This window comes from Ursus americanus, chromosome 2, assembly GCF_024610735.1.
Source record: "Ursus americanus isolate L20-20 chromosome 2, mUrsAme1.1.p, whole genome shotgun sequence".
NCBI classification, from domain to species: domain Eukaryota; kingdom Metazoa; phylum Chordata; class Mammalia; order Carnivora; family Ursidae; genus Ursus; species Ursus americanus.
In genome coordinates, this window is record NC_142128.1 from 21,993,928 (window position 1) to 22,006,821 (window position 12,894).

A 12,894-nucleotide genomic window follows, 5' to 3' on the forward strand; every position below is an offset into this window, starting at 1 on the left:
AGCACGGAACACGCAGGGAGGCAGGAGGGGACTGGCCTAACTTGAACTAGTGTGAGCCCGTAGGGTATGGCAGGTGAGAAGGGATTTCAGAATTGGGCTTTCCAGCTATGCTGGGAGTGTGGGCTCTGGGGTTGGAGCCCCCTGGCCTCAGTCCCGGCTCTGATGCTTACTGCTTGGGACCTCTTGGCGTCCTGGTGTCTTTTGGAGTCAAGTGATGAGGATCTCCCCATGGCAGTCATGGCTATTACATGAAAGCAGGTAACTAAAGCCCCCAACACAGTGACTCTTACGTGGTAGAGACACACAGAAATGGTTATCATGAGAGAGAATTGGAAGGTCTGGGGACAAATGTGATGAAAATGTGACTGATACACACTGTGGCTGGACAGGCCCCTCCCACCTCCCGTGCTCTGCCGCCTGCCCCGAGTCCCGGGAGCGCTTTCGTGAGCTGCTGCAGAGCAGGTGCACAGCTGGGGCGCACACTCTTCTCAGACACATTTGTCATAGTTGCAGGGTGGTGGCCCTGTTGTTTAATGTGACGCTGAACCATGATTACATTCCCCAACATCCCCGTCAGGTGGTCCTTGAGGCCCCTGCCCCTCCCCCAAGGACCGATTCCCCCAAGAAAGCTGTCACCTCTCTTGGTGCAAAGGGATGGTACCATTAGTGGGATTTGGGTTTCGTAGTTCTCAGCTATCAAGCCGGAGGCCTGTGTCAGGGGAGCAGCAGTGTCATTTGTAGTTAGCGGAGCAGAGCAGTCTGAAGCCGTTTCTGCTGCTTGGTTCTTTGGCCTTCCTTTCCATGCACAAGCTTACTCTTCAAGGCTGTGTCCTGGGGGGCACATCCTACTTTCCTCACTTAGAGCTAGTGATTTGGGAAGGGAGAGAGGTCAGGCTTCTTGTGTTGCACACAGATGTCCTAGGTTTTCAGGGAGCCTCTTGGTTTCCAGAGAACACGACCCCTGCTCACCCGTGTCCTCCTCACCATATCCTCCCAAGGACGTGCGATATTCGTTCATGTTCCAAGAACTGTACATCCTTAGAAACAACACCATCTCACATCAGCTTTCATTTTATACTTTTCAGAGAACTTTTGTATATATTCGTTCATTTAGTTTTTAAAGATTTTATTTATTTATTTGCAAGCAAGAGCGAGCATGCACGAGAGGAGGGAGAGGGACAACCAAGCCCACACTGCGCACAGAGCCTGACTCGAGGCTTAACCTCATGACCCTGAGATTATGGCCTGGGTCAAAACCAAGAGTCCGACGCTTAACCGACTGAGCCACCCAGAAATCCCTATGTCATTTATTTGATCATGGCAACTCCTTGAGGCAGTATAGAAGACACCATTAATTAAGTCCATTTTAAAGATGAGGAAACAGGCCCAAAGACATCCAGACACTGTCTCAGGGCCCCAGTGCAAGTCTTGGATTCATCCAGAAACTGTTTGCTGGTGTCTCTTTTGTGCCTAGCTCTGTGCTAATTCCTGGGGACACTGTTATGAGTTGCAAGGAGGTAGACCCTGTGCTCCCGTAGCTTCTAACCTAGTGACAGCACATACATTAAACACATACATGAAAGAAGCAATGGGCTTGTACTTGTGCTGGGTGCTGTGGAGGAAAGCAGCTGGGGAACTGGGGGAGCAGACAGCAGCCTGAGGGGGAGGGGCTTCAGCTTCAAATCCAGTTTCACATCCTGTGCCATTCAAGTCGGGCACCTGCCTGCCATGGAGCTTGGCTGTTTAATCTAAATTGGTGAGGGAGGGTCAAGAATCCTGCAATAGTACCCTGGGTATCGGCGAGCTGCCTTACTGTGTGCTAGGTGACGGTCGGGTATCATAGTGGGACTGTGACGTGTCATGACAGTTCTTTGGGCCAGGGAGTCATTTACTAGCACCACCTCTCACCTGGTAGGTCACCAGAGCCTTCCTCTTAGTGGCTTTCCCCTTCTCTCTCATCTTGAGCATCTCTTAAAGCCGCCCTTCCAGGTAAGAAAGATGGTCCTGCCATACAGAAAAGACCCTTCTGAGGTCAGAGTTTACAAGTCGTCTGACTCCTCGGTGGGAGACTCTAAAGACGCTCTTGAGGTCCTTAGCCTTTGTCCAAAGCCGTGTAATTCCAGGTGTCTTTAGAGCCGAGGAGTTTATGATCACATCCCTGTTGTTTTTTTCTTTCCCCATAGGTATGTGTCTGATTTCACCAGTACTCTCCAGTCAATACGAAAGAAGTGCAAGCTCGATGATATTCCTCCCAACTCGCTTTTTCAGGAAGATTGGACAGCTTTTCAGAACTCCATCAGGTAAAAACGAGGGCTGTAACTTAAATGTGTGCCCCCCATGTAGTAAGCAGAAACATGCATCATATAATATGTAAAAATGATAAATGTGTTTGTAAGGGGTTCATTATTATTTTCTCACTGCCTTTTTTTTTTAAAGCAAAAACTCTAAACTCTAAAAACAAGCCAGTTAAAAACAACAATAGCAGCAACCCAGAAAGACCCCTCTCATTTTAACTTTGTGCACTCCTCATCTCCTTTGGTGACTTACATTTTTTTTTATATTTGGTTTGAGATTTTTTTTCCCCCTTAGCCTGTAATTTTTCAGGCCTAAAATAACTTAGAGCTTATATTTTAGAAAATACACAGCTGACTGAATCCAATTTTTACTATTTTTTAAAATTTTTAAAAGATTTTTTTCTTTCTTTTTTTTTTTTTTTAAGTAATCTGTACACCCAACATGGGTCTCGAACCCATAAGCCTGAGATTAAGAGTCACACGTTCCACTGACTGAGCCAGCCAGGGACCCCAGATCCTATTTTTAGATCTAAGCACCATACCACTACACTTAGTGGTAAGTGTAGTAAGGCAACATTATCTGGCCTGAAAAGGACCATGTTAGAGTTCCGTAACAGGTGTTGAGGTCACTCTCCCAAGTGGTGGTTGACGGCCAGATTCTGGGGTAGGCCCTGTGACCCGTAGGCCAATAGAGAGACCCCTGTTGCCCCAAGCCCTGAGCCCTGGTGGGTTTGTAATCAGCAGTGGCCTGAGAAGGTTTGGCCCTTGAAAAGGTCCAGCCAGAAAGCGCAGACCTCTGGCCTGGCCAGATCTGACCTAGGGACGTGGTTTTTTGATCACATCATTTATAAAATTTGGGGTTAGTTGTCAACATTTATAAACCAGATTTAACATAATCCAGATTTCTCACATCACCTAAACATTGGAAGCCCTAGAAGCAGTGGGTTCGCATCGTCTCCCTGGGGCTGGTCGCTGAAGCCCCCGCCAGACTGGCCATACGTTTTCTTGTGCCACTGTTCTCCTGCTACCATGTGGGGTAGCCACTCTACTCTTAGGCTGAGATAAAAAAACAACTCAGAATTTCTTTTCCTTAAAACCACTCTTCATGGTAGTACATTCTGAAGCCAAAGGTTGCCCTTCACGCGCTTGCCTGACCCCTGGTCTAGGTTGTGTGCTCAGGGTGCCCGTGACACTTGGGGTTCTCAATGTGGTGGTCCACTCCAGAGCGCATCCAGACCTGCTGAGAGCTTTCTCTCTCTCTCTCTCTCTCTTTTTTTAAGGATTATATTTATTTGTTTTTAGAGAGAGTGAGAGAGAGAGGGAAGGGACAGAGGGGAAGGGGGAAGGACAAGCACATTCCACACTGAGCACGGAGTCTGACTCCAGGCTCGATCCCACGACCCCGAGATCATGACTTGGGCCGAAATCAAGAGTCAGACGCCCAACTGACTGAGCCACCCAGGCACCCATGAAAGCTGTCTTTAATCAGAGCAGATCCAGTTCCTCCCAGGGCCATTTGGATAATCTCCTCATGGGCTCTGATCTGGACTTTTATTTTTTATTTTTGGATGAAATTTAATGTTCTAGATGCTGACTGTATCCCCTCTCATCTGTGGTGGCTTGGTATACCAGAAAATATTATGTACCAGGTTATTCTGTTTCACCTGAGGCAAGTGAAAAGTGGAATATTTCATTTTCTCATAAACCTTTCTTATGATGGAATGCCCAGATACCCTGGTTATGGATAGGCACTTTTAGAGAAGTTAAAAATTAACTAAAGTTAAGATGTTTTTAATCCTTGGATTTGTCCTGACATTTATAGTTTGGTGTTGAAGGACTTCATCACTGAAGTTTGAGGCCTAGCATAAAATTACTTGAAAATTAAAAGATTATTAAATTCAGGTATGATGGTCATTCGGGTTTATCTCTGAGGAGCCAAATGGATTACTCTTCATCTGCCTTTCATGGGATCAGAGAGAGATACTTATAGTATAAAAACAGTTTTCTTTGCCTTGGGGATAGTAGACATCTAACAAATACTAAGTAATGAATTTTGGTTTTTAAATTTTAATATAATTTTTTTTAAAGATTTTTGTTTATTTGACAGAGAGAGACATACCGAGAGAGGGAACACAAGCAAGGGGAGTGGGAGAGGGAGAAGCAGGCTTCCCGCTGAGCAGGGAGCCCGATGCGGGGCTCGATCCCAGGACCCTGGGATCATAACTTGAGCTGAAGGCAGATGCTTAACAACTGAGCCACCCAGGCACCCCTAATTTAATTTTTTTAATCGCCTTTATCTATTTCATCCATCCCTCCACCCACCTCCCCCTGGCAATCATCAGTTTGTTCTTTGTAGTTAAATAAGTCTGTCTCTTTTTTGTTTCTTAAATTCTACACATGAATGAAATCGTATGGTGTGTGTCTTTCTCTGACTTATTTCACTAAGAATAATATCCTCTAGGTCCATCCATGTGCTCGCAAATGACAAGATCTCATTCTTTTTTATGGCTGAATAATAGTCCGTCGTATATATATACCACATACTCTATCCATTCATTTACGGATGGACATATGGTTGCTTCCATATCTTGGCTGTTGTAAATAATAATGTTGCAATCAACATAGGGGTGGGTATTTGAATTAGTGTTTTTGTTTTCTTTGGATAAATAGCCAGTAGGACATTACTAGAGCATATGGTAATTCTGTTTTTAATTTTTTGAGGAAGCTCCGTACTGTTTTCCACAGTGGCTGCACCAGTTTGCATTCCCACCAACAGTGCACAAGGGTTCCTTTTTCTCCACATCCTCACCAATATTTCTTCCTTCCTTCCTTCCTTCCTTCCTTCCTTCCTTCCTTCCTTCCTTCCTTCCTTCTTTCCTTCCTTCCTTCTTTCCGAGAGGGAGAGAGAATGAGCATGAGTGGGAGGAAAGGGGCAGAAGGAGAGGGAGAGAGATAATCTTAAGCAGGCTCCATGCTCAGCACAGAGCTCAATGTGGGGCTCTATTTCACGACCCTGAGATCATGACCTGAGCCAAAATCAAGAGTTGGATGCTTAACTGACCGAGCCACCCTGGTGCCCCAATACTTATTATTTCTTATATTTTTGATTATAGCCATTCTGACAGGTGTGAGGTGATAGCTCATTGTGGTTTTGATTCGCATTTCCCTGATGATGAGTGATGTTGAGCATCTTTTCATGAACCTATTGACCATTTGTCTGCCTTTTTTTTTTTTTTTTAAGATTTTATTTATTTATTTGACAGAGACAGCCAGCGAGAGAGGGAACACAAGCAGGGGGAGTGGGAGAGGAAGAAGCAGGTTCCTAGCGGAGGAGCCTGATGTGGGGCTCGATCCCATAACGCCGGGATCACGCCCTGAGCCGAAGGCAGACACTTAACGACTGCGCCACTCAGGTGCCCCAGTCTGTCTTTGGAAAAATGTCTGCTAAGACCTCTGCTCATTTTTTAATTGGATTATTTCATTTTTTTTTGGTGTTGAGTTGTATATGTTCTTTATATATTCTGGATGTTAACCCCTTATCGGATATATCATTTGGAAACATCTTCTCCCATTCAGTAGATTGCCGTTTTGTTTTGTTGATGGTTTCCTTTGCAAAAAACAAAAGCTTTTTATTTTGGTGGTGTAGTCCCAATAGTTTAATTTCACTTTTGTTTCCCTTGCCTGAGGAGACATATTTAGAAAAATGTTTTTATGGCCAATGTCAAAGAAATACTGCATATTTTTCCTCCTGGAAGTTTTATGATTTCGGGTCTCACATTTAAGCTTTAATCCATTTTGAGTTTATTTTTGTGTATGGTGGAAGGAAGTGGTCTGGTTTCATTGTTTTGCATGTGGCTGTCCAGTTTTCCCAACACCATTTGTTGAAGAGGCTTATTTATTCTGTCTTTTCCCCCTTGTATATTCTTGCCTCCTTTGTCATAGATTAATTGACCATATATGTGTGGGTTTATTTCTGAGCTCTCTTATTCTGTTCTGTTGATTGTTACTGTTATTGTGCCAGTACCATACTGTTTTGATTACTCCGGTATATCTTGAAATCTGGGATTGCGATCCCTCCAGCTTTATTCATCTTTCTCAGGATTGCTTTGGCTATTTTCAGGGTGTTTTGTGGTTCCATACAGATTTTAAGATTATTTGTTCTAGTTCTATCAAAAATGCTGTTGGTATTTTGATAAGGGTTGCATTAAATCTGTAGATTGCTTTGGGTAGTGTGGACAATTTAACAATATTGGTTCCTCCAACCATGAGCATAGAACATCTTTCCATTTGTATCATCTTCAGTTTCTTTCATCAGTGTTTTATAGTTTTCAGAGTACAGGTCTTTCCTTCTCTTTGGTTAAGTTTATTCCTAGGTGTTTTATTTTTGGTGCAGTTGTAAATGGGATTGTTTTCTTAATTTCTCTTTCTGCTTCTTCATTATTAGTGTAAAAAATGCAACAGAGTTCTGTACATTGATTTTGTATCCTATGACTTTATTGAATTCATTGATCAGTTCTAGTAGTTTTTTTGGTGGAGTCTTTAGGGCTTTCTCTGTATTGTATCATGTCATCTGCAAATAGTGAAAGGTTTACCTTTTCCTTACCAGTTTGGATGCCTTCTGTTTGCTTTTGTTGTCTGATTGCTATGGCTGGATTTCCAGTGCTATGTTGAATAAAAGTGGTGAGAGTGGTCATCCTTGTCTTGATCCTTATGGGAAAAGCTCTCAGTTTTTCCCCATTGAGGATGATATTAGCTGTGGGTTTTTCATATATGGCCTTTATTATGTTGAGGTATGTTCCCTTTACACCTACTTTGTTGAGAGTTTTTGTCATGAATGGTGTTGTACTTTGTCAGATGCTTTTTCTGCATCTATTGAGATGATCATATGATTTTTATCCTTTCTCTTGTTGATGCAGTGTATCAGGTTGACTGATTTGCAAATATTGAACCACTGTTGCATCCCTGGAATAAATCCCACTTGATCGTGGTGGATGATTTTTTAAATGTATTGTTGGTATCTAAATTTTATTTTATTTTTTTAAGTTTTTAAATTTATTTTACTTATCTCTACACCCCTTGTGGGGCTCGAACTCATGACCCCAAGATCAAGAGTCAACGTGCTCTTCCGACTGAGCCAGCCAGGTGCCCTGGTTTTTAATTTTAGATATGAAGTATTTCCAACCCATTTTCTTAAGGACAAAAGCCCAAAGCACCTCAGTATTTAGGAAATGTAAGATTATCTGAGACCTGTGGGACAGAACTGTGATTCCCAGCAGAGAGGCCTGTGACTTGAGGATGTTAGAAGAGAGTCGCATTTACCTTCTCCGTGAATTACTGATTAGGTAGACTGTCCAATGGTTAACCGCTTCTCCAGAACCCAGCACCCCCAAAAGGAGTGAATACTTAGAATGTTTATGAATGAGACAATGTTTGTCCTGTAAATGTCAACATTCCAGCTACTTGAACTTGAAGTGCTTTTTGTTTTGTTTAGGATAATAGCCACCTGTGGCGAGCTCTTGCGGCAATGTGGGGACTTCGAGCAGCAGCTAGCAAACAGGTAGGCCAGAGCTTTGGGTGAGTCCCTGGGATCCTGGCTGGGGAAGAACCGGATACAGTGCACAGCACAGCGATGACAACATACAGTCAAATCTGAAAGTCATACGGGCTCGAGGACTGTCTGTACCTAGATACAAAGTGTCATTACTGTCATCATTAAACATTTACTGAGCACCTAGAAAGGGCAAGGCTCTGAGCTGCTTGGCAGTGGTCACAAAGTTTTCGTTAGATACGGAAGTTGCAGCCCAAATGAGGAGACAGTACATGTTGTCTCCAAATTATAAATGGGCTGGGTTCCTCCTGCTTGTTAGTAAGTTAATTATCGGGACTCTGAGTTTCTCCATACAAACAGCATTATAGGAGGTGGCGAAGGCCCCTGGGGCTTCTTCTTGCCCCTTTCTGTCTTCTTTCATTTCTGTGCCCACGGACTGTCTTCAAGTTCATGATCTCCCACAGTGGTTCTCGTTCTGGGCAGTGTGTCGCCATGGGGTAGAACGGGCAGCTGCGGAAATCCCAAGCAGTCCAGCACAGAAATGATGTGACTTCCTGGACCGAATAGAACCCAAGCACCACAGGCACATAGTGGAGTGTGTGTAAATAGTATAAACGCCGTGAACATAGACCACCCCCCGCCCCCCGCACACACTAATGCTGACATGCACACCCGCACACTGGGTGAGGGGAGCGTGAGGTGGAGGGCGAGTGGGTCTGAGTTTTCAGAGGACTCCTGGGAAGAGCTGAAGGTGTAACATCTATGTGTTTAAAAGATAGGCATGCAGCTTCTTATTTTCTTTTCTTTTTTTTTTTTTTTTTAAAGATTTTATTTATTTATTTGACAGAGATAGAGACAGCCAGCGAGAGAGGGAACACAAGCAGGGGGAGCGGGAGAGGAAGAAGCAGGCTCATTGCAGAGGAGCCTGATATGGGGCTTGATCCCATATCGCCGGGATCATGCCCTGAGCCGAAGGCAGACGCTTAACTGCTGTGCCACCCAGGTGCCCCGAAGCTTCTTATTTTCTTAATTTCGGTAGTAATTATAGCCTGGCCCCACCTCATTGCAAAAATGAAAACAGTTCATGAGTATACGAAATAAAAATGGAAACCACTCACCCTCAAAATCCTCTCTAGAAGAAACATTATTAACATCTGTCCCCACCATTATATTTATTGAGCTCTGATATTAAGGACTTCACAGGAATTAAGTCATTAATCCTCCCAGCGGCCAAAGAGGTAAGTACTATTCGTCTGCATTTCTACAGACGAAGGGACATTGAGGCATCGAGGCATTGAGGCACAGGTAGTAACTTAAGTAAAAGAAATGATCTGTGGAAATAGCTGCGTCTGAGGTCACAGGACCACCAGGCAGTGATTTGAACATGGACATCAGCTGAGCCATCCAGAGTGTGTCACCCACACACTACCCATACTCTCTATCTCACAAATTATTGTTCCACCCTGGACCTGGGTTTCTCTGCATGTGTACAGCAGACACCTTTCGTATCAGGACATACAGGCTTTCCTTCATCTTTTAATGAAGGCAAAATTTACATTCTAAAAGCAAAAGCGGGATCTGGTTAGGAAGCTGAACAGGGCCGTGGTAGATAGAGGATGCGCCTCTCCATCTGCATGTTGCAGCCCAGAGAAGCTGAAAGTTCTGACCCGAGCTTTGGCGTGAGATGAGAGCTGGGCGTATCCAGGGGAGCCTCTTTAAGAGGTGACATCATTCTGGAAGCCCTGAGCCTGGAAAGGGAAAAGAGCGACAGTCACCATCTGTGTTCCCATCAGGGAGGCCACGGGTGTGGCAGCTGCCTATAAAGCTTATCTTATCTGCCTGTCAATCTCCCCTTAATCTCCCCTGTGGAAGCCAGACTTGGCCCAAGGACCACACCTCCCCCCCCCACCACTGCCACCCCCTAAGGTCGCAAAGGCAGTAGTTCAGAACACTCCTGATTGCTTCAGCAACAAGAGTGACTTTGGCTTTGGGACTGTTAAGATCACCTTGCAGAAAGGGATCATTTTGTGACTTATGGGCTGAGTGCTACTGGAGGGCTTTCTGGTGCACTGGGCAGGTCGGGCGAGATACAGGGAGATAGGCACGGCCCCTCTATACTTTCACGGCACCCATCACTGATTTTTGGCGCAGCGGAGTTTTCAGTGGGATAAGGTCTTAGCGGGACAGTTCAGTGGGAAAATCAGGTTTGGGGGATCCAATATAAATTTGCAAGTTTCCATGGCTTGTAAAGAAGTGGGTGACAACCTTCCATGAAAGGAGATAGTTAAGGAAGTGGATGGAAATGTGACGTTAGTCTCTCCCTTCTCTGTGCGTACTCACTGCTGTCTCCCCGTACAGCCATTAGCACACTGGTGCAGGTCGGACTCCCCCATTAATTTCTGAGCTTCTTGAGGGTGAGGACTGTTTAATTATCTGCCATCCCCAAGACCTACTTACGGTCCATTCCAGTGATGAGAAAACGTTTCTTTGTGGGTGAGAAGAAATCAGCTGTTCATTTCAGTAAGGTTCAGTTCACAGTACTAGTAGACGCACATCCTAAGAGATCTGAGTCTGATGATTAGTTCATCTCATGGTGTCTGCCTGGATGAAGAGGAGGCTGGGGAGGAAAAGATACGGTTCTTTCCTTGGGGTTAGAGCTGTATTCTGACTTTTTTTTTTTTTTTTAGAATTGGTTCTTATTTTGTTTATTTTTTAAAAGATTTTATTTAAGAGAGAGAGAGCGAGGGAGAGAGCAGAAGCGGGGGGAGTGGGAGAAGCAGACTCCCTGCTGAGCAGGGAGCCCAACATGAGGCTGGATCCCAGGGCCCTGGGATCATGGCCTGAGCTGAAGGCAGATGCTTATCCGACTGAGCCGCCAGGGGCCCTGGTTCTTATTTTAGAGCACACTATTCTGACATTTTAAACGGTAATCTCTAATACTTGAAACATTCCTGACATACCTGTTTTTCTTCTGTGTGGATGGCAGACTGGTGCTAGTCTCCCCCTAGCTGACAGAGTGGAGGCACGTATGGCCATGACTTGCCGGGGGAGCTGATTTCCCAGAAGACAGCTCTCAATTTCCTGCTCGACAAACCCAGGGTCACCCGCCATGGGCCAGACCCTATGCTCGGTACTAGGAATTCAGAGGGGAAGAACACCCTATTTGGTCCTCACAAATAGTGAAGACTTGGAAGTAAGGGTGGCAGGGACAGGCCACAGGTTGGCAGACAAAAGACCCAGCCGAAGTCACCTGGAGGCTTACACAGTGGGGAAAACTGTAACTTAGTGGCAGAGGCAGGTGGCTGCTTGTGTCTGCAGTGGTTCCCGAGGAAGGCGCTGGCCCCACCGTTTGTTTGCAGGTACACACGTTCCTTGACAGGCTCACTGGACTTGTTTTTTTAAAAAGTGAGTTCAATCTAAAAGCTGCCAGGTCCAAGGCGATTCTTTTTCATGGGCAGTTATGGTCAAGGAGGGGTCAGGGAGTCAGCCACACTTGGGATGTAATAGAATGTCTGTCCCCCTGGTTGCATATGTTCCTATGGTTCTGTGCACATTCAAACGTGGACGCTGGACGGTCAAGCTGGACTCAGAGAAAACAGCGGAGCATTTGCAGCATGCATCAGGGAAGGCCTCCCTTGTTGGAGAAAGAAGATAGAGATTCAAGCCCTAGAGATTGGTCGTCACCTAGAACCTCCTCCAGGCATTTTTCTTCCTCAGAGAAATGGGACAGTTCTTGCTTCTCTCAGTAGATCTCCCTGTGGCGCCTGAACCACAAAAGTAAACTTCATGGGGTGGGTGAGCACAAACACCACACCGGCCCAGTTGTGTGACGGTGAGTCCTGTGGTGAGAGGCGTGCTTTGAGCTGCTGCCGCCACTCTCCCGGGACCAGCTCTCGCCCCGTGTCTAGTGCCATTGTGGCTGAGGCGCTGGTGGCTTCCCATGGCTTTGTTCCAAACAGGGATGCTCACAGAGCGAGAAAGGGCCGCACAGAAAATGCACAGTATCCCAGGTCGTAGGAAACTGATGACTGCCCCGTTGTAGGCTGTATGTCATGTTAGGACGGTGGCAGATTCTGTCAGACTGAGTGTTAAATAGGAACTAAAAACACCTGGTGTCTCTTGTGCCCCCCAAGGTCTGGCTCGTTCCTTAGCGATGAAGGATGTCTTCATTTTCTTAGAAAGTGGACCCAAAATCACTCTGCCTCATAAGGATATCCTGGGATTTAGGAAGGAGCAAACTGAATGCTCCCAGAGGAAAGTTCTGTACAAATAGCTCGGGGCATAATGGTCATCACTTTCATTTCAGGATTTTGTCTACAGCTGGCAAATATCTCTCTGACTCCTACAGTCCTCGGAGCCTGGCTGGGTTTCAGGATAGCATCTTGACAGACAAGAAGAGCTCTGCCAAGAACCCATGGCAAGAATATAATTACCTCCAGAAAGATAATCCTGCTGAATATGCCAGTTTAATGGAAATACTTTATACCCTCAAGGTATGAGACCAGACTGATGGCATTCTTGTCATCCTTTCCCCAATCCAGGCTTCTCTGTGCTGTGGGCCGCAGTCTGCAATGCGCCCCACTGGCTCTTCTCATTTATGTCGCGTTTTAAGGAGCTAATAAACTGAACTGGGTTGGAACAAATAGACATATAGGAGTAGGAGTTGGAGAAGTGGAGCTTTATTACTGATGAAAGCCAGGTTGGAGAGCATGACTTTAGATGTGTGGCCGGATGGGCTTGCTGTACTTCCCTCCAGAGTCAGGTTTGCCGGGAGGATGGGTGGGGCTCGGTAGCCCCTGGCCCCAGTGCAAGGACAGGGCCCTGTTACGGAATGGCAGAGAGGGGACCAGAATGTGGACTGCCCGCTAGAGGGCAGAACCCATAGGTGAGCCCCCAACCCTGCCATGGGGGAAGTCGATCCTCCTCATGGCAGCAGGAGGATCTGGGAATAAGCGTTCCCTTCTGGCTTAAGCTCTTAGCATGCCTATCACAATGCTGCCCTTGACTTTGAGCTTTGGACTTCTTGGGGGTCCAGGGACTCTCCCAACACAT

General features: G+C 45.7%; 1 protein-coding gene across 1 annotated transcript in view; it reads left to right on the forward strand.

The window, feature by feature from the left end:
* Positions 1-12,894, forward strand: part of COG7 (component of oligomeric golgi complex 7) — a 78,634-nt gene that overhangs the window by 43,175 nt on the left and 22,565 nt on the right. The window contains exons 10-12 of the mRNA XM_045776416.2: positions 2,184-2,300; positions 7,786-7,851; positions 12,149-12,335. Coding sequence (XP_045632372.1) covers positions 2,184-2,300; positions 7,786-7,851; positions 12,149-12,335 — 370 coding nt within the window. The remainder of the gene's footprint in view (positions 1-2,183; positions 2,301-7,785; positions 7,852-12,148; positions 12,336-12,894) is intronic.